Source organism: Marmota flaviventris, chromosome 1 (genome assembly GCF_047511675.1).
Source record: "Marmota flaviventris isolate mMarFla1 chromosome 1, mMarFla1.hap1, whole genome shotgun sequence".
In the NCBI taxonomy this organism is placed as follows: Eukaryota; Metazoa; Chordata; class Mammalia; order Rodentia; family Sciuridae; genus Marmota; species Marmota flaviventris.
The window spans coordinates 205,967,377-205,985,903 of NC_092498.1; the positions used below are offsets into that span (position 1 = coordinate 205,967,377).

The 18,527-nt window shown below is 59.3% G+C and overlaps 1 protein-coding gene across 4 annotated transcripts in view; it reads left to right on the top strand.

Moving 5' to 3' along the window:
- The window catches only part of Unc13a (unc-13 homolog A), a 57,451-nt gene extending 39,190 nt beyond the window's left edge, over nucleotides 1-18,261 (top strand). The window contains exons 27-44 of one of the 4 annotated variants that reach the window (XM_027932464.2): nucleotides 97-182; nucleotides 357-483; nucleotides 1,609-1,705; nucleotides 2,009-2,152; nucleotides 3,166-3,249; nucleotides 3,828-3,905; nucleotides 4,109-4,197; nucleotides 4,605-4,757; nucleotides 5,570-5,693; nucleotides 6,575-6,580; nucleotides 8,083-8,121; nucleotides 9,222-9,251; nucleotides 10,560-10,616; nucleotides 10,974-11,054; nucleotides 11,676-11,823; nucleotides 15,390-15,482; nucleotides 16,272-16,431; nucleotides 17,961-18,261. In XM_027932464.2, coding sequence (XP_027788265.2) covers nucleotides 97-182; nucleotides 357-483; nucleotides 1,609-1,705; nucleotides 2,009-2,152; nucleotides 3,166-3,249; nucleotides 3,828-3,905; nucleotides 4,109-4,197; nucleotides 4,605-4,757; nucleotides 5,570-5,693; nucleotides 6,575-6,580; nucleotides 8,083-8,121; nucleotides 9,222-9,251; nucleotides 10,560-10,616; nucleotides 10,974-11,054; nucleotides 11,676-11,823; nucleotides 15,390-15,482; nucleotides 16,272-16,431; nucleotides 17,961-18,261 — 1,897 coding nt within the window. The remainder of the gene's footprint in view (nucleotides 1-96; nucleotides 183-356; nucleotides 484-1,608; nucleotides 1,706-2,008; nucleotides 2,153-3,165; nucleotides 3,250-3,827; nucleotides 3,906-4,108; nucleotides 4,198-4,604; nucleotides 4,758-5,569; nucleotides 5,694-6,574; nucleotides 6,581-8,082; nucleotides 8,122-9,221; nucleotides 9,252-10,559; nucleotides 10,617-10,973; nucleotides 11,055-11,675; nucleotides 11,824-15,389; nucleotides 15,483-16,271; nucleotides 16,432-17,960) is intronic. The other 3 variants (XM_071609680.1, XM_071609682.1, XM_071609690.1) reach the window with 3 other exon arrangements.
- The last annotated feature ends 266 nt before the right edge of the window (nucleotides 18,262-18,527 follow it).

The window sequence follows — 18,527 nt, forward strand, 5'->3', positions numbered from 1 at the left end:
TGCCCTGCCCACACGGCCACCTGGACAGGGAAGGAGGAGCAGCCCGTGCCCTCTGGCTTCGGTCACCTAGAGTTCATGCTTCCGTGACTTTGCCAGGTTCCCCCAAGAGTTGAATGTGGGGAAGATCAGCGCCGAGGTGATGTGGAACCTGTTTGCCCAGGACATGAAGTACGCCATGGACGGTGAGTCCCACCCGCCCCGGCCGTGCCGCTGCCCGAACGGGACCCAAGCATCCCCTCCAAGGCTGCAAGTGCCTGGACTCTGCCTGCGTCGGTCGCCAGTCGTCACCTGTCTGCTGAGGCAGAGGGGAGGGTGGTGGACCTTCCCGGCTGAGCCGTCCCCTCTGTCCCCATCAGAGCATGACAAGCACCGCCTGTGCAAGAGCGCCGACTACATGAACCTGCACTTCAAGGTCAAGTGGCTCTACAACGAGTACGTGGCAGAGCTTCCCGCCTTCAAGGACCGCGTGCCCGAGTACCCCGCGTAAGTCCTCCGCCCGAGCCTGGCCAGAGCCAGGACTGCGCCGCAGCCAGGGGACCCGGAGCAGAGGGCAGACCCGCTAAGGGACGCCTGGGCGTCAGGGCACAGTGGGGCTCACGCCCCATCTCCTTGACTCCTGGCCACTGGACTGTGGACCCCCATAGCCCAGAACGTCTGTGGTCAGAGAGACCGGGGATGCACAGCGCTGTCCCTTGTGCCTTTTCTCACCTAATCCTCCTGGTGATTCCATGAGGTGACACGAGGGCATTACCGTCCCCACTTTCTGGGTGAGGAAATGGAGGTTAAAAGATGCCGGTGACTTGGTCCAGTGAGGTCAGCGATGGACCCAGGAGGTGAACTTGGGGTGACCGACACCTGCGCTATGTGGGGGATGGGGATGGTGGCCACCGATTCCTCAGGACCTACTGAGTGCCACACTGGTCACTGCTCACAGCAACCCCGTGGGACAGTCTGCTGTGCAGTCATCCCCCAGCGTCCACTGGGAGTGGTTCCAGGACACAGAGTCTGAGGTGCTCCGGTCCCTTCTACTAGATGGTGCGGTGTCTGCACACTACTGTGTTGTGTTTAATTTATTAATTAATTTATTTTTGGTACCAGGGATTGAACTCAGGGGCACTCGACCACTGAGCCCCATCCCAGCCCTATTTTGTATCAAGGTCTCACTGAGTTGCTTGGCGCCTCGCCATTGCTGAGGCTGGCTTTGAACCCACGTTCCTCCTGCCCCAACCTCCCAAGCCGCTGGGATGACAGGCGTGGGCCACCGCACCCGGCTCTGCACACTATTTTTGAACCCCAGTGGGTTGAATCCTGGTGGCGGAATCCATGATGCAGAATGCAGACCGTGTAGGGAACAGGACTCAGAGGGCGAAGGAGGTTTAGCTGAGCCAGGGCTCCTGAAGTCTGGGCCTTCCTCTGATGGCTGCTGCTTGGTCCATTTCATGGGCAAAGTCCCTGAGCCCAGTGAGGGAGGGGAGCAAGGGCCACCCGAGGCCACAGGGTGAGTCCGGGGGAGTGCAACCGGCCCGACACCCCCCAGTACTGGGTGGGAACAGGCAGAGCAGGGCCGGGGAGGGGAGCGCTGGGCCCCACCACAGCCCTCCATCGCAGGTGGTTTGAGCCGTTTGTCATTCAGTGGCTGGATGAGAACGAGGAGGTGTCCCGGGACTTCCTGCATGGCGCCCTGGAGCGGGACAAGAAGGATGGGGTAAGGGGTCAGCATGTGACCACACTCCCCGTTTGCCCATAGTGACCTCGTTCCCTCGGGGTACCCACTGGGATCCACCTGGGGCATCCGTTGCCCTTGAGGTGAGCGCAGTCTGCCGTGGGTGTCCACCTCTCCACCCACCCCATGGCCTCTGTGACCACCTTTAGAGGTGGCAGTCTGTCACCCGGGTACTCCGTGCCACCCCTCCAGGTGGTCAGTGTGCGCTGTCCCCCTGGAGGCCAGGAGGGCGTGCTCGGGGCCTGCCCTGCTCTCACCGTCCCCTCCTGCCCCCCCCCCCCGCAGTTCCAGCAGACCTCGGAGCACGCGCTCTTCTCCTGCTCCGTGGTGGACGTCTTCTCCCAGCTCAACCAGAGCTTCGAGATCATCAAGAAGCTCGAGTGCCCCGACCCCCAGATCGTGGGGCACTACATGAGGCGCTTTGCCAAGGTGTGGGGTGCGCTCCGGGGGGCAGCGTGGGTCAGGGCGGGTTGGGCTTGCTCAGGGTGGAGGCGGGGGTGCCGTGGAGGCGGGGGTGCCGTGGAGGTGGAGCCATGTGATCGAATTCGGGGTTTAGGTCAGAGCTTGGGTTTGTTGGGACTTGGGGTTGGGCCAGACTGGGGTTGGAGAGTGGATGGAGCTGGGGTTGGTGATGCCCTTGTGCTGGGGCTGGGGTTGGTGCTTGAGGCTGGGGGTCCTTCTGGATGGGGTTTTGAGTCGCATTGAGGTTGGAGCGGAGGCTGTGGTCTCTGTAAGTTAGAAAGGTTTCCGGGTGAATTTGGTGTTGTTGGATTGGAGTTCAAGTTTGGATTGTCATGAGGCTAGGTTGACCTTGGTGGGGATTTCAGGTCAGACTGGGATTCAATTCAGGATCAGGTCTTGATTGAGTCTAGGTTAATATGGTGGTTGTTCTCTTTAGAGAGAGAGAGAGAGAGAGAGAGAGAGAAAAGAGCCAGGCACAGTGGCTCACAGCTGTGATCCCACCAACTAGGGAGGCTGAGGCAGGAGGATTGCAAGTTCAAAGCCAGCCTCAGCAACTCAGTGAGACCCGATCTCTAAATAAAATACAAAAAAGGCCTGGGGATGTGGTTCAGGGGTGAAGTGCCCCGGGTTCAATCCCCAGCACCAAAAAATAGGAAAAAAAAAAACAGGGCTGGGGATGTGGCTCAAGCGGTGGCGCGCTCGCCTGGCATGCGTGCGGCCCGGGTTCGATCCTCAGCACCACATACAAAGATGTTGTGTCTGCCGAAAACTAAAAAAAAAAAAAAATATTAAAATTAAAAAAAAAACAAAAACCTGGGTCTTCATCTGGCGGTTGATGGTCGTCCTGGGTGGAGATCCACCCAGCCCAGAGGACCGTCTTAGATGCCGTGGAGTGGAAGTTCATCCATGATCTCGCTAGTGGTCTTGCTGGGACTGGTGACCAGCCCTGCCCTGCTCTCACCCACCCCGTGTCCCCCCAGACCATCAGCAACGTGCTTCTCCAGTACGCGGACATCATCTCCAAGGACTTCGCCTCCTACTGCTCCAAGGAGAAGGAGAAAGTGGTGACCTGCGGGCGCCCCGTCCTGTCCCCTGCCCACTCCCACCCAGCGTCCCCAGGGCCCCACCCTCCCCGCACCCTGACACCTGGATATCTGTGTGTCTGGCCCGTGTGGCCTCACTGTCCCCGCAGGATGCGAGCTGTTGAGTGTGCTGATTGGTGTGTGTCGGGTTCTGTGTGTCTGGGCACAGGGCACCTGGGCGCCATGTCTGTGCCTTCTCTGGCTGTGTGATGGGCGTGGGGTGAGAGTGTCTCTGGTCCTGGGGGTCTGACTGGGGTGGAGGCTGGCGCCTTCAGTGTTGTCGTCTGGGTGTTGAGTGGTGGGTGTGAGTGCGGAGCTCTGGGTCCACAGGGGACCCCCACCCTCTTCTGGACCCACCCTGCCCAGCCCAGCTCCTGGGGGCAAAATCACTTCAATCCTCACCCCGCCCCAGCCCCCGAGGCGAGCTCCCAGTGATCCCGGGAACCTGAGCGCACCTGACCTGCGGCCCGGGGTCCCCAGCCCCAGCCCCTGAGCCCATGCCGCGGTCCCTGGGGGGTGGGCAGTGCCGAGGCCTGACCCCGTCGTCCGCCGGCCCGCAGCCCTGCATCCTCATGAACAACACCCAGCAGCTCCGCGTCCAGCTGGAGAAGATGTTCGAAGCCATGGGAGGGAAGGAGGTGCGGCGCCCCCTGAGTCCCCGCAGCGCGTCCCCCGGGTCTTGGGCTGGGTTTTAGCCCCACTTCCCCTTGAGACCCAAGCCGGCGGCTTCACCGGGTCTCCTGTCCTCGGCCGCCCCTCGGGCTCCCTCTCCCTGGTGAGATGAGAAGTCCAGGTGTGGGGATGCTCCGTCCCCCTGACCTGCTGTCCCTTCCGCTCCCAGCTGGACGCCGAGGCCAGTGACATCCTGAAGGAGCTCCAGGTGAAACTCAACAATGTCTTGGATGAGCTCAGCCGGGTGTTCGCCACCAGGTGGGCATCCGCAGGGCCCGGGCATCGGGGAGGGAGCCTGGGCCATCTGGAGACTCAGCAGACACAGAGGAAGAGACCAGGCTCAGCGCCAGATGATGCCGAGTTCAAATCCTGGCTCCACTGCTTACTAGCTGTGTGTCCTGGGGAGAATCACCCAACCTTTCTGAGCCCTAGCCTATTCATGGGTCAAGTGGGGATGATGATAGACAGGACCCGAGCAGGACTTTTGAGAATGAAATGAACAACACGGATCAATGCCCCGCGGTTCTGCCCGTCCCGACCTTGCCAGCTGCGGGTGGCCTTGCTCCCTGGTGTGGCGTTGGACCACCACACAGGTTGGCGCTGGCCGCCCCACCCTCTGGGAGGCCAGGGGAGTGGGGTCTGAGCCCTCCCCGCTCTGTCCCCAGCTTTCAGCCACACATCGAAGAATGCGTCAAACAGATGGGTGACATCCTCAGCCAGGTGAAGGGCACGGGCAACGTGCCCGCCAGCGCCTGCAGCAGTGTGGCCCAGGACGCCGACAACGTGCTGCAGCCCATCATGGACCTGCTGGACAGCAAGTGAGCTGACAGGGGCTGGGACGGACCAGGGAGGCCGGAACCGGGCCAGGGAGCCAGGCGGCTCCGGTGGGCTTGCCGGGAGGGGGGGGTTGTGTGAAAGAGTGTGTAAGTGGAGGGTAGATACTTGGCAGGACTGGTGAGTGAGTATCTGTACGGAAGAATGGGTGGTGGCTGGGTGGATGAAGGGCTCCAGGGCTGGGCAGCGAGAAGATGAATGATTGAAGGAAAGAGGCTTCAAAGGTTGAAAAGGACGGTGGGCGGACAGATGGATGGAAGGACGGACAGATGGGTGGAAGAAAGGAGGAAGGAAATGAGTGGGTGAGGAGGAGGGAGGGGGAAGGAGACGGAAGAGAACGAGAGAAGGCGGGGCCGGGGTCTGGTGGATGGCGGGGTAGGTCGGTGTGGGTCATGTGGACTGTCCCTCTCTGTCCTTAACCCCCGCACGTCCACTCACAAACCCTCTGCTGGTTTTCCTCCCAAGTCCACCCTCCTCGGGCCACACCCTCCTCCTGGCGGTGCCCGCCCCCTCCCAGCCCTGGTCTGCGGCGCTCCTGGTCCGTCTCACCCCACAGCAAGGTTGCTCCCACGCGAATGTCAGGGCATGTCCCTCTAGAGCCCTCCATGGCTCCCGCTGCCCCATCCCCATGATAGGTGCGAGCCTCCTCCCCAGGCCCCAAAGCCTCTTCCAGTGCGGCACCAGGGTTCTGCACATGCCCCACACAGGCCGCTCTGTCGGGCCTCAGGGCACATGGGGGCTGCGTGTGCCGTGCTGCGCTGGGGGAGCCCCTCTCAGACCCGCCCTCCGCCCCCAGCCTGACTCTCTTTGCCAAAATCTGCGAGAAGACGGTGCTGAAGCGGGTGCTGAAGGAGCTGTGGAAGCTGGTCATGAACACCATGGAGAAGACCATCGTCCTCCCGCCGCTCACCGACCAGACGGTGAGGCCCGCAGGGGACCCCACGCCACCGGACCAGCTCCCTGTGGGGGCCTAGAGAGCTTTGGTGCCTTGAGGCTGGGGGACCAGGACAAGGGGATGGAGGCTCAGAGAGGTCATCTAAGGCTCAAGGGCCAGCCGAAGGTAGTAGAGGCCACCAGAGGTCAGACAGGTCAGACATGGGCCAAGGTCATCAAAAGGTCTAAGAGGTCACTCGGGAATCAGTTGGGGTTACTCCAAGGTCAAAGAGGTCAAACAGAGTCAAGAGATTTCAAGGAACCATTCAAAGATCAGAGGTCACCCAGAAAAGAAAGGTCAGCTCGGGGCTGAAGACATCTGTAGATCAGTAGTGTTCAGGTCTCCAAAAGGGTTTTGGGGTCAGTAAAGAGACAGACTCAGGCCAGAGGTCACAGAGAGCATCCAAGGTCAGAGATGGCCCAAGCAGAGGCCAGTGGCTATCCAGAGACCAGGCTGTGCATCTGGGTCTTTCAGAGATGGGAGAAGAGACCAGAGTCCCCAGGGATCGGGCTGCCCAGAAGGGTGGAGGCAGGTGCCCAGACCCCTGGGAGGCACGCGTCCCTCTGGGAGGCTCAGAGGCTCGCAGACAGAAACTTGCAGGTGGCAGTGACACACTGAGGGCACAGCCCAGAGTGCAGAGCGGGAGGACACTCCTGGGTGGATGGGGGAGCTCAGGGAGGGGTTGGGGACCACAGAGAAGCAGCGGTGGGTGGAGGCCCGATGCTCCCCAGCCTCCCCTCTCCGTGCGCAGGGCGGGTCAGGGGCCTGCCCCTCGGTGCCGTCTCCGCCCCCTCCTTGGCCTTCCCTGGACACTCACGGTGCCTTATTCCCCCTCCCTACCGCCCCCGTCCCCAACACGGCTGACAGATGATCGTAAGTAGAGGCCCGTCTGTCCGTCTGTCTGTCCGTCCGCTCTGTGTCTGGACTCGGCCCACCGCGTGGCTGCACCCCCACCCCACCCAACGCCCCCTCCCCACCCACCAGCCCTCACCCACCGTCCCACCTCCCGCCTAGATGTGCCTGTGTCTGTCTGGGGCGGGGCATGGGGAGGGGAGGGGCCGGGAGGGCGGGAGGCCACACCCACCTCCCCCGCCCCGTTAGAAGTCCAGGAGGCACCTGCCAGCTCCTAAACCCGTGTCCCAGCCCCTTCGTATCCGTCCTTGCCCTCTAGTTGGATGCGACCCTTATTCCTTTGCCCAGATACCACCAGGATCCTGGATCTCCCTCCAAAGCTAGAAAGAGGGTCAAAGTCAAGGGGGCCCCTCTGACCTCCCCTTTGGGCCTTGAACTGTTAGGCGCACCCCAGAAGGCAGGCTTTTGCCCCGTGGCTCTCGACTCAGCTTCTCATGGCAGGCTCCTACCTCTGACCCCCCAAGTGCCAGCGCCAGGCTCTGTTCCTCTGTCCACTGGCATTCCCACCTGCCCCACGCCTGCTGTGCACAGATGCTCAGGTGGAGGCCCAGGTGGGAGGCTGCAGGGGGACTTTGGTGTCTGATAGACTTGGGGTCAGATCCTAGCCCGGCCACTCTCTCTCTTCGTGATCTTGGGAAATCACTTCACCTTCTAAGCTCCATTTCTTTGTCTGAAAAATGGGGTGACTGCAGCGGCTCTCGGGGTTCAGTCACTGGAGTGCTCCTCAGGGCCTGGCCTGGGGGCAGCAGGCTTGCTAAATCAGGGCTGCCCCTGTCAGTGGTACATCACCCCTTTGTGGGCCAGCAAACCTTCACCTGCTCGTCTCTCTTCTTCACGGGCGCATCTGGGGTTTCTGGCTGGCAGCCGTGTGCCAATCCTAAATAATGCCCTTGTCCATGGATAAAGGAATTCGTGTTTATTGGTGACTCCATATAGACCAGGCCTGGTCACAACTGCTGTTTCTGATGGCCTTCGTGACAACCCTTTAAGTGAAGTGGATGTTGTTATTCCCATTTTGTAGATGAGGAAAGCTGAGGCCCAGAGCCGAGTCCCTTGCTCAGGGCCACAGAGTGAACACATGCCAGAGTCAAGATTCAAATTCAGGTCTGGCTGGGATGGAGCCTGTTTGCTTTTCTGATACTCCAAGAACCCAGAGCCGCATATGTACACTAAATGTAAATGGACCATATTTGGCATTGACTTCTCTCTAGCTCTTGCGCTCGCTCTCTCTCTCTCTCTCTCTCTCTCTCTCTCTCTCTCTCTCTCTCTCCTTCCTCTCTCCTGTGTCTCTGACTCATATCTTTGAGAGTCGGCCATGAAGGCCAGCACACACAGTCCCTATGCACTCGTCGCTGGCCACCTGTGCAGTGTGGGCCCCCATCCCCACAGTACACCTATGACTGTCCTGGGCCCCATGCTGCACGACATGCTAGGTTGATCACCCTGTGACATTGTCTCTGCAGGGCACCCTCTTGAGAAAACATGGCAAGGGATTAGAAAAGGTAATGAGGGACTCCTCTTGCTGAGGTCCCCAGCCGTGGTGTTTGGGTGTGAGTGTGCCTGGCCTATCTGTGTGTGGGGGGGTAGGAAGCTCAGCTGGGGGTCACGGGTAGAAGGCAGGTGTTCTAACAAAGTCCCACGAAGTCGGGAGTCATAGAGGAATGAGGAATGTGAGTGCATGAGCAAAACTGTATACAGACAACTCCTGCCCTTGCACAGCAACACCCCAAGGGCTCCTCCTTGTCCTGGGTGCCACTGACACTCTGTGGTCTCTCTAGAGGCCAGAATTGGATCACTGCCCTGGACTGGGACCTGTGTTGATTTTTCTGCAAATTCTTTTGTTCTAATGGGTGTTTGCTGTAGGGAGATAGGAGCTGTGGCAGCACATGAGCAGTTGCCTCGTTGTGCACTTGCACAGAAGACGCCATCCCTGTGCTCACACATGTGGGGTCTCGGCTTTGTGAACATGGGTAATAAGACTTCCATGTCCACTCAGCCAGCCCTCTGAGGGGCACCTTTGATGTTCCAGGCACTGCATACATGTATATGCAACCACAAGGGTGTGAGTGTGTGTAGGTCTGTGTGTGTGATTGTGTAGGTGATGAGGATGCACACGTGTATTTCAGCATGTGAGTTCTGCGTGTGTGTTTCTGTGTTGATCTGTGTGTGTGTGTAAGTGTGCACACATGTGAATGCCTGGGTGTGTGTCTCTGTTGAATGTACCTGCAGCACCCAACAGTATGTCCCGGGTCGTCAGGTGCCGGGGAGGCTCAGGGAGTGGGGGAGAAGAGACCCGGAGCCCTCTCTCCCCTCCCACCCCCCCAGTCCCCTGCCAGGCACGCTGGCTGTCGGGTGGGATCAGGCACCTGTCCCCAGGGGATGAGCTTAGGCCAGCTCACTGAGCACCCCCAGGATGTCAAAGGGTCTGGCTCTAAGCCCTCACTCGGGGACAGGGACAGTGCCTACCTGGGGAGGGGACCCAGTGTTAGGTTCAGGACCCGGGAGGGAGCTCAAGGGCTGGGCTTCCAGGGGACAGGGAAGTCCCATGAACGGCCTCCCAGCAGCCACCAGAACTCTGACCTCCGCCTGGTTCTCTCCGCAGGGCAGGGTGAAACTGCCAAGCCACTCAGACGTAAGAGGCCCCTCACTGTCTGTCTGGCTCCCCTCCCCACGCCCTCCACCTCTGTGGTCCGTGCCGTCTGGGGCCGTCTGTGACCCTGTCTGTTGGTTTCTTCTTCCTTTGTCTGTCTGGCTTGCTCTTGGGGGGCAGGTGGGGGACAGTGGGCAGGGCCGAGGGTGCCAGGAGGGCCCCGGCTCCCCGCCAGACTCTAGGTGGGTGCCGCAGGGAACCGCTCAGACAGCGGGGCGCCTGGGGGACTGCTGGCATCAACCTCGAGCTGGGGTGTGGCCCGGGGGGGGGAGCACTGGCCGAGCGTGCTGAGGCCCTGGTCTCCTCCCCAGTTCCCCCCCCCAGCACCACAGGAAAGAAGAAAAACAAACCCCACCTGTGAATGGGTCCTTTCCCACCAAACCCACCCAGGACCCAGTAATGCGAGACTCGTCACCCCACTGCTCCTCAGCCCTACCCCCTACCCTCATTAGCCAGTGAAGGAAACCAGGCCCAGAGAGGCTCGAGGACATGCCTGAGGTCCCCTGGCACAGTGGTGGAGGAGGCTGGACACATGGCTTCCAGGCTGGGATCTGGTCTCAGCATTGCCCGTGACTGAGATGAAGCAATGATTAGAGTGAACACTGGGCAAAGACGCAAAGCCACAGAGTGGGTGTTGTTTCTGTCATTTACAAGGGAAAACTGAGGCTCTGAGAGGTTAAGTAACTTGCCCAGGGCCACACAGCAGAGCTGGGATTTGAACCCAGCCCACCTGACTTGGCAGAGCCATAGCCATGTTGCCATCTTATTTTGTCTGTTTTGGGGGAGCAGAGGGGGTAGGGGAGGTCCCTTCATTTTAAAGGTCAGACTAACAGCCCCCGCCATTACAGAGTGAATCCCCCACAGAGGGGATGGCTGTGGGGGTGGGGTTCATCAGGGCCATTTCCTGAAGCCCAGCCCTGCCCACGGCTTTCCCAAGGCCTCCTAACTCTAGAGCTCACACCCCCAGCGTTCCCGTCTGGGGTTCCCCCTACCCACTGTCCCCCACAGCCCAATCCTTGCCTGTTTCTCTTCTGTGTCCCACAATCCTGGGGCCATGGTGGAGGTGCAGTGGTGGGTAGTGTTCCCATAGGATTGGGCCTTCCGGGGTCAAGGTCGTGACCTTCTCCTTGGCACTTTTGGGGTGGGTGGCTCCAGACCTCTGTCTTTGGGACATGGCCATTGCCCTTCCCAGAAACCAAGATGGTGTCCAGGGCTGGGTGTCGTCTGGGTGGGTGGGGAGTGGGTTGGGGGACCCCTCCTCACCCCAGCTGTGTCTGTTGTTACCTGCAGGGGACCCAGATGATCTTCAATGCCGCTAAGGAGCTCGGTCAGCTGTCCAAACTCAAGGTGAGTTGAGAGGTGGGAGCAGAAGAGGCAGGAGATCGTGGGATGGTGACATGCTTTGCAGGCTCAAGGGACAGAAAACTTACTCAGTTTTCTGACTTAAACACGATTTATTTGCTTCATTGTGTTGGGAAGATGTGCATGGTTCAGCTTCAGGTACAGTTCGATCAAGAATGCAAATAATTTTGCCTACAAATATGCATGGAGCACCTACTGAGTGCTAGTTGCTTGCTGGGCACTGGGATTGAGGAAAACGACTCATAGTCCAACTCCCCAGTGTTTAGCAAGGGTGAGACCTATAGGTAGATCCTGAAGTTTGGATCTGCCCTGCCCAACTGGCCCATCTCCCCATCCATCTAGGACCACATGGTACGAGAAGAAGCCAAGAGCTTGACTCCGAAGCAATGTGCAGTTGTTGAACTAGCCCTGGACACCATCAAGGTGAGAGTCCTGTCCAGTTGGGTAGGCAGAGGGCATGGCTGGTATGGACATGACCTAGGCTCACCTTGGACCCTCATGAATTTATTCAGTTTCTAAACACTCTGGGTTCCTTCTCCTGTGCCAAAGCTAGACCGACTGAGGCTTTGAGGAGCCCAGGTGAGAGGACATGCTGGACAGACATCCTCAGCCTGGCGAGGTCAGGACTGGGAGGGAGGCAGGATGGGGGCAGCCCAAGGAGGGAGTAACCAGGGCTTTTGGAGGTGAACTTGGGGAGATGGGTCTGCGGAATGCACAGAGGTTCGGATTCAGCAAATGGGCCAGGAGTAGAGAGGGCCTTTCCCCCAGTGAGCACGGGAGGTCTGAAGTCCCCATGGAGGGCAAGATCTAGGGAAGGCCTTGGAGGGAGGCTGGGAAAGGTCTGGATGGGTGCAGTTCTGAGGGTGCTGGGAGCCATGGAAGGTTTGGGGGGCCGGTGGGGGAGGAGCAGGGGGTCATCCAGATGCTGGATGTGAAGGAAGGGGAGGGGACAGTGGGAGTGCCTAGTCTCATGGCTGCGCAGGGCTTCCCCCTCAACCTCCACCCCACCACACCCCCCCTCACCTCCCTCATTGTCCCCCACAGCAATACTTCCACGCCGGTGGAGTGGGCCTCAAAAAGACCTTCTTGGAGAAGAGTCCCGACCTGCAGTCACTGCGCTATGCCCTGTCCCTCTACACGCAGGCCACCGACCTGCTCATCAAGACTTTCGTGCAAACCCAGGGAGCGCAAGGTGAGGGCGGGTCGGTCGCCACCACGCCCCCTGCCTGCAGAGGCAGCCCCGCCCCCGTTTTGCGCAGCAGCCACTGGCCCCGCCCCTTATGACATCATGAGCTTGGGTAGAATTGACAGTGAAGTTCCACTGTCCCTAAGTCAAGGAGTGATCTACAGCATCTGGGGGTGGGCCCCGACCTCAAGGACCAGAGAGCCATGGCAACAACTTAGAGGTGGAACCCAGGACAGCGGAGGGCTCTGAAATGATTGTCATCTGGTAGAATCTATGATGTCCCAGGACCATTGAGAGGTTGACAGCTACTGGGACAACTGCGTCCACCAGGGAATGGTTGACAGCTCCAGGGGAGGGTAACTGGAGAGTGACTGATAGCTCGTGATGGGCGGGACCTTGGAGGTCCTGGAGCAAGGAATGATTGGCAGCCCGGGTAGAACCTCTGACGTCATGGACCCAGACCGCGATTACAGTCCCCAAGGGCGGGATCTCCATAACGTCTTGGGGCTGTGGAATGATTGACCGCTCCAGGACCGGAAGGACCCCACCTGGGAGCGGGGAGCACGGAGGAGGCCCCATTTCTCGAACTCTCTCTCTCTCTCTAGCTCTTGTCTTGTGCTTCCGCCTCTGTCCCTCTGGAGCTCACACCGCAGCTGGGGCTGAGGGCGGGACTCTAGGGGCCTATTTCCCCTCCCTGGGGACCCACCATTTCAAAACTGGTGTAGACAGGACGAAGAAGTTTGGCCCCTGACCACAGGCTTTGCTCCAGCGGCGGAGGGGGAAGGAGCCCGGTGGCCTCCGGTGGCCCCCTTCCCCCACCGCGGCAGCCCGGGCCCTCCCCGGGCGTCGGCTCAGTTTCCCCAGAGTCCTCACTGCTTTTAGTGTCCTCGGTGTTCCCGAAGCGGGAGGCTGTCTGTCCGTCCGTCCGTCCGTCCGTCTGCCGCTGACGTTTTTCTCTCTCTCTTGTTTTTCCTCCCTCTCGCTCTGCTGTCCCCTCTCCGCGCCCCCCGCCCCCGCCACGCACACTCCTCCATCCCCACCTGTCACTCGCTCTTCTCCCTCCTCCCCGCCCCTCCCTCCTCCCTTGCCACCCGATTAGTCCATGGTGGAAAGGGGACTAGGTTTACCCTTAGTGAAGACATTTATCCTGAGAAGGGTACGTGCCAATGCCGCCCGCCGCCCGCGCCCGGTGCCCGGTGCCTGCGCCCCTCCCGGCCCGGCTAGTAAAAGGCCCGTCCTTCCGCCTCCCGGGACTGGGGTGCCCCGGCCAGGCGGGCGAGGGGGAAGGACGCTTGCTGGTTCCACATGGAGAAGGAGAAGCGATTCCCCAAGAAGTGTCTCCTAAGCCAGATCCCGGGTCCCCAAACAGGCACCTGCAAGGTTAAGAACTGGGCTCAGGTCCTGAGTCAGCCATTCCGCCTGCGGGGCACTACCAGGCAGATGAGAATCCACCTCCCTGCGACTCCGTTTCCCCATCTGTAAAACGGGGACAGGCAAGGAATTAATCCCAGGGGATTAATTTCCAGGTTAGAAGAAATTAAATTGAGAGCCATTCCTGGCACACAGGAAGCTCACGATTCTTAGCCAATGTTGTTAGACTCAGCAGCACATTTTTTGAAGTAGACAGCAACCGACAAGCTCCAACCCACAGCCAGACCCTGGAGGGTGTATTTCTTGGAAAATCTCAAAAAGATTTCTCCAGCTGTCCCCGGACAGCGTCCATCACCCTCCACATGAGGAGAAGGAGTGTTCAACAAGGCTAAACCACTTGCCCAGGGAATCTTCTTCCCCTGCAAGGGGACCCGGGACTTGGGGAGCGGGGTGTGGGGCTAGGGGAAGCACAGACAGGCCCATAAAAGACCCTTCTCTGTGGAGCCAGCAAACCATGGGAGGGGGTGCCCCGCACTGCCCCCTCCCCCTTCTTACTAGCTTTGGCCTTGGTCTGACCTCTCACCTGACCCACCACCGTCTAACTCACCCCTGGCACCTCAGTTTGGCCCGGATTGAGCTTGCTATGAAGCATCAGCCTTGGGGGAGGGAAGGGCGGGGAGGCTGAGCATGTGACTGTGGGGGGTGGGAGCCTGAGACGATGAGGAAGGTGGCCTGGGGTGGGCAGCAACCAGGGGTGATGAGGGTCTCCTGGCCCCTCTTCTCCATGACCCTCAGTCACTTCCTGTCCAGTGTGAGGTAACCTGGATCAACCTCTTACTGACCTCTCCCCCACCCCTCACCTCCAACTTCCCTGTTCCTGTCCCATGCATGGGTGCTCCAGGACTAGGGAGCTGCCTGGGGTGGGGGGGGCGGTTGGGGAGGGTCTTGGTGGAGGTGCTGGCGGTCACAGGTCCACAGGCCCAGCAGGATGCCCTTCTAAGTCACAGGGTCAGAGGGGACTGAGACAGGAGCTTTTAAGTTGCGCCTTCCATGATCCCCATGAGCACTGTTGGGGATACTATGTTAGTTAGAAAGAGTGACGTCACCATGACTCAAGCTGGCTGTGGAACTGAAAGATCAGGGGGTTGAGATGGCATCAGGGAGGTCTCTGTGGGACAGGCTGTCTCCTTATTCGGCAGAGATAGCCCTTCCCACTTAGCACCAGAGAGGGACACAGCGCAACTCAGCCTGTGCAGCCAAAGTCCCAAATCTAACTCCTATTGGCCCAGCTTGGGTCATGGGACTGTCCCGGAGCCAATCACTTTCAGTCATAGGCAGGGACTGCTTTGATTGGACAGCCGTGGTTCATTCCGCCCTCCCTGAATGGACACGGGAATGGCCCGCCCTTATCTGAGCCCCAGGGTCTGAGCACAGGTCGGAGGTGAGGCCGGGAGCGTTTCTCAGTGGAAATTTGAGAATCTGTTAGACGGGAAGTCAGGACCAGGAACCTCAGATGTGCCCAGACAAGCCGTCACTTCAGGAGGGGTGAGGATTCTGGGCCAGGTGATCCCAGTGTGTCGGAGGAGCCGTGAGGAGGCCGTGGGGTGGAGAGGGAGGACTGGGGGAAGGAGAGCAGTGGGGGAGGTTTGAGGCAGGGGAGGTGGTAGTACTGGGGGGCGGGCCGCAGATCCCACAAACACTGATTATCCCAGCGTGAGATGGGAACCACGGGAGGGTTCTGAAGAGAGGAGGGATGTGACATTGAGGCCCAAGAAGTCTACTGCAAAGTCCAGATCCGCCCTGATAGAGCTGGATCAGGATGGAGGTAAAAGATATGGGTCAGATTCTGGGTGTGTTGCGAAGGTAGGGCCCTGGGACCAGAGACTGCCAGAGTGTAGCGGAAGATGAAGAGTCTGACCACATGAGAGTCGGTGGAAAGAGAAAAAGGAAGGCAGATGCAGGAGGCTCCGAGAGGTTAAGAGATGGGCCTGCCTGAGGTCACACAGCAAAGTAGTGAAAGGCTAGAACCCAGGATTCTTGGCTTTCCAAAAGCACCTGCCATCTGGGCCCCCTTCAGTGCCTCCCTGTCAAGGCTGATGACCTGGTGCCGCCAGCACACGGTGAGGGGGAAGTGGCCAACGGCCCTCCCAGGTGGTGGGAAGGAACTGAGCTCACAGCTGTATTCTCCCCTGTCCCACCAGGCTCTGGGGTAGAAGACCCTGTGGGTGAAGTCTCTGTCCACGTCGAGCTCTTCACCCATCCAGGCACTGGGGAACAAAAGGTCACGGTGAAAGGTGAGTGGCCCAGTGAAAGGTGAGTGGCCCGAGGCAGGAAAAGAGGTGCCTCAACCAGGAGTCACCAAGTCCAAGACAGAAACCAAACTCCAGCTGGCTAAAGTGACAAACATTTTGCTTAATGGTTCATAAAAACATAAAGTGCAAGATGGATGCGATGGTGCATGCCTGTAATCCCAGCAGCTCGGGAGGCTGAGGCAGGAGGATCTCAAGCTCAAAGTCAGCCTCAGCAATTTAGTGAGGCCCTAAGCAACTCAGGGAGACACTGTCTCTAAATAAAATAGAAAAAGGGTTGGGGATGGGGCTTAGTAGTTAAGCACCCCGGGTTCAGTCCTCATTACAAACAAACAAAACAAAAGAACTGAAGGGTGCAGACGTGGGTGGGCTGCTTCAGGCATGACCGGGCCCAGAAGTGCATTCACAGGGTTCCAGCCCCTTTCTCCATTTCTTAGCTGTGTTTTCATTAGTTTTGGTTTGTTTTTGTGGGACCAGGATTGAAACCAGGGCCAGACAGGGGCTAGGCAAGCGCTCTACCACTGAACTACACCCCCAGCCCCAAAGAGAATGTGCATGTGTGTGTGTGTTTATTTTTAGCTATTATTTTGTTAACCAGAACATGAATTGGGCTGGGTATTTTTTGTTTGTTTGTTTGTTTTTTATTTTTGGTACTGGGAATTGAACTCAGGGGCACTCAACCACTGATCCATATCCCCAGCCCTATTTTGTATTTTATCTACTTCTGTCATGCTGTGTGACCTGACCAGCCTCCTCTTCTACTTCCCCCAACAGTGGTGGCTGCTAATGACCTCAAGTGGCAGACTTCTGGTATCTTCCGGCCATTCATCGAGGTCAACATCATTGGGCCCCAGCTCAGTGATAAGAAACGCAAGTTTGCAACCAAATCCAAGAATAACAGCTGGGCCCCCAAGTACAACGAGAGTTTCCAGTTGTAAGTTTGGGGTGTTTGGAAAGCGTGGAGAGAAGGGAGGGGCATCTTTCCGGGGATCCTCAGGGCCAGCTAGGTAGGAGAGATGTCTGATGGGCCAGTGGCACCTGGATGTGGGAGAGGGAAGGGCCATGACCTTCATGTGAACACTGAAAAGTGAGGCACCTTGGTTCAAGAGTGATCAGGGAGTTCCCAGAGTGGAGGTCACCCTCTGGGTAAGGCAGCCCCAGGGGAGTCAGTGAATGGGATAAGGCGCATGGTGTGGGATGTCACCTGGGTGGTGAAGGGGAGGGAAAGTCTGGGCAGAAGGGGTATGATGGGCAGGACCATTTGGGGGCTGGAGACTAGCCTAAGAGATGTGGGTGATCATGTTGAGCCATAGGTGCTGAGGGGCCTGGGGACAGGACAGGTCACCGGGCAGGACAGAGGGTTGGCTCTTGGAATTAGCAGCCAGCTTTGTTGGGACTGTTGGGTCAGGTCATCTGGAGTCAACTCTAGGAACACAGTAGAGGGTGGCTTGACCTAGGGCATGAGGTGGGTGTCGCATGATGCCATATCTGGATTGGGCTTGTTGGAGTTGGGAGTAGTATTCCAGGTATGCGAGTCTAGAGGGGACTGAAACCTGGGGAGTAAGCTAAGTCTGATCAGGGGATATGGTGTGTGGGGTCACCTGGGGTAGGGTTCCATTCCTAGGGGCAGATACCTGGATCAAGTGGGAAGGGGGCAGTGTTGGGGGTGCTCTTGGGGGACGAAGTGCAGAAGGCAGGGGGCATCAGATCCCTGTTATATAGAGAGAGGTGGGTGCTGTCAGGACAGGACTCTTGGTTCGAGAACTTTGGGGTGGTAGGTCACTTGAAGGAATGCTCCAGAGCAGTTTCAAGTCCTCATGGAAAGGCAGATGTGTCGCCTGGGTGGCCGAATACTTCAGATAAGGGTGCAACATGGCAGGCTCTTGGTCTGGGAAGGTCACTTGGGCTTAAGGGCAGGAGGGAGTGGGGGATGTGCTAGTTGTCATCCATGGTGAGGTACCAGGACAGGGTCACATCAGGAGGGACGGTGGCGGGGGGGTGGGGGTGGGGGGGATAGGTGCGGGGCCACATCAGTGAAGAACTTGGTGGAATGTGATGGGGGGCTTCTGGGTGAGATATCTGCAGCTCAGCAGGCAGGAGCAAAGGCCCTGTATCTGGAGTTTGGACCAGGGCCTGGCCAGGTCAGGAAGGGCCACTTGAGGGGGGTGGTGTTTGGTGGGTGGGGACAAAGGACAGGTTAAGCATAAATATTACTGAGGTATGGAGGTGGCCAGCTTGGGGGCCAGCTAACAGGGGCGTGATCAGGCACGGACTGCAGCGGGAGAGTGGGGCAGAGGAGGGGTACCGCCTGGGGTGGTCTTGACCCGGCGCTGCAAGGGCGGAGCCACCCGGGGCAGGGCCTGGTTTGGGCGATTTCCGGGCGGGTAACGGTGTGCGGTGCCCAGCCGGGGCGGAGTCAGCTGGGGGAGCGACTGGCGCCCTGACGCCCCACCCCTCCCCTAGCACGCTGAGCGCGGACGCCGGCCCCGAGTGCTACGAGCTGCAGGTGTGCGTCAAGGACTACTGCTTCGCGCGCGAGGACCGCACGGTGGGGCTGGCTGTGCTGCAGCTGCGCGAGCTGGCCCAGCGCGGGAGCGCCGCCTGCTGGTTGCCGCTCGGCCGCCGCATCCACATGGACGACACCGGCCTCACGGTGCTGCGTATCTTATCCCAGCGCAGCAACGACGAGGTGGCCAAAGAATTCGTCAAGCTCAAATCGGACACGCGCTCTGCCGAGGAGGGCGGTGCGGCGCCTGCGCCTTAGAGCGGGAGCAGGCCGGCGGGCGATACTGCGCCTGCGCGGAGCGCGGGGCGGGGCGGGACTTGCGCGCTGGCACCGCCCAGAGGGCAAGTCTCCGGGCTCTGCGCAGGGGGCGGGCTGCGTCTGCGCCCTAGACTTCTTAACTTCTCCCTCTGGGGAAAGGCGAGCGGACGATGCCCCGCCCCGCCGGGAGGGCACGCCCTAGGGCGCGAAGAAGGAAGAAGCCACATTCCCCTACTTGAGGCCACGCCCTCGTCATCTAAGGGGCC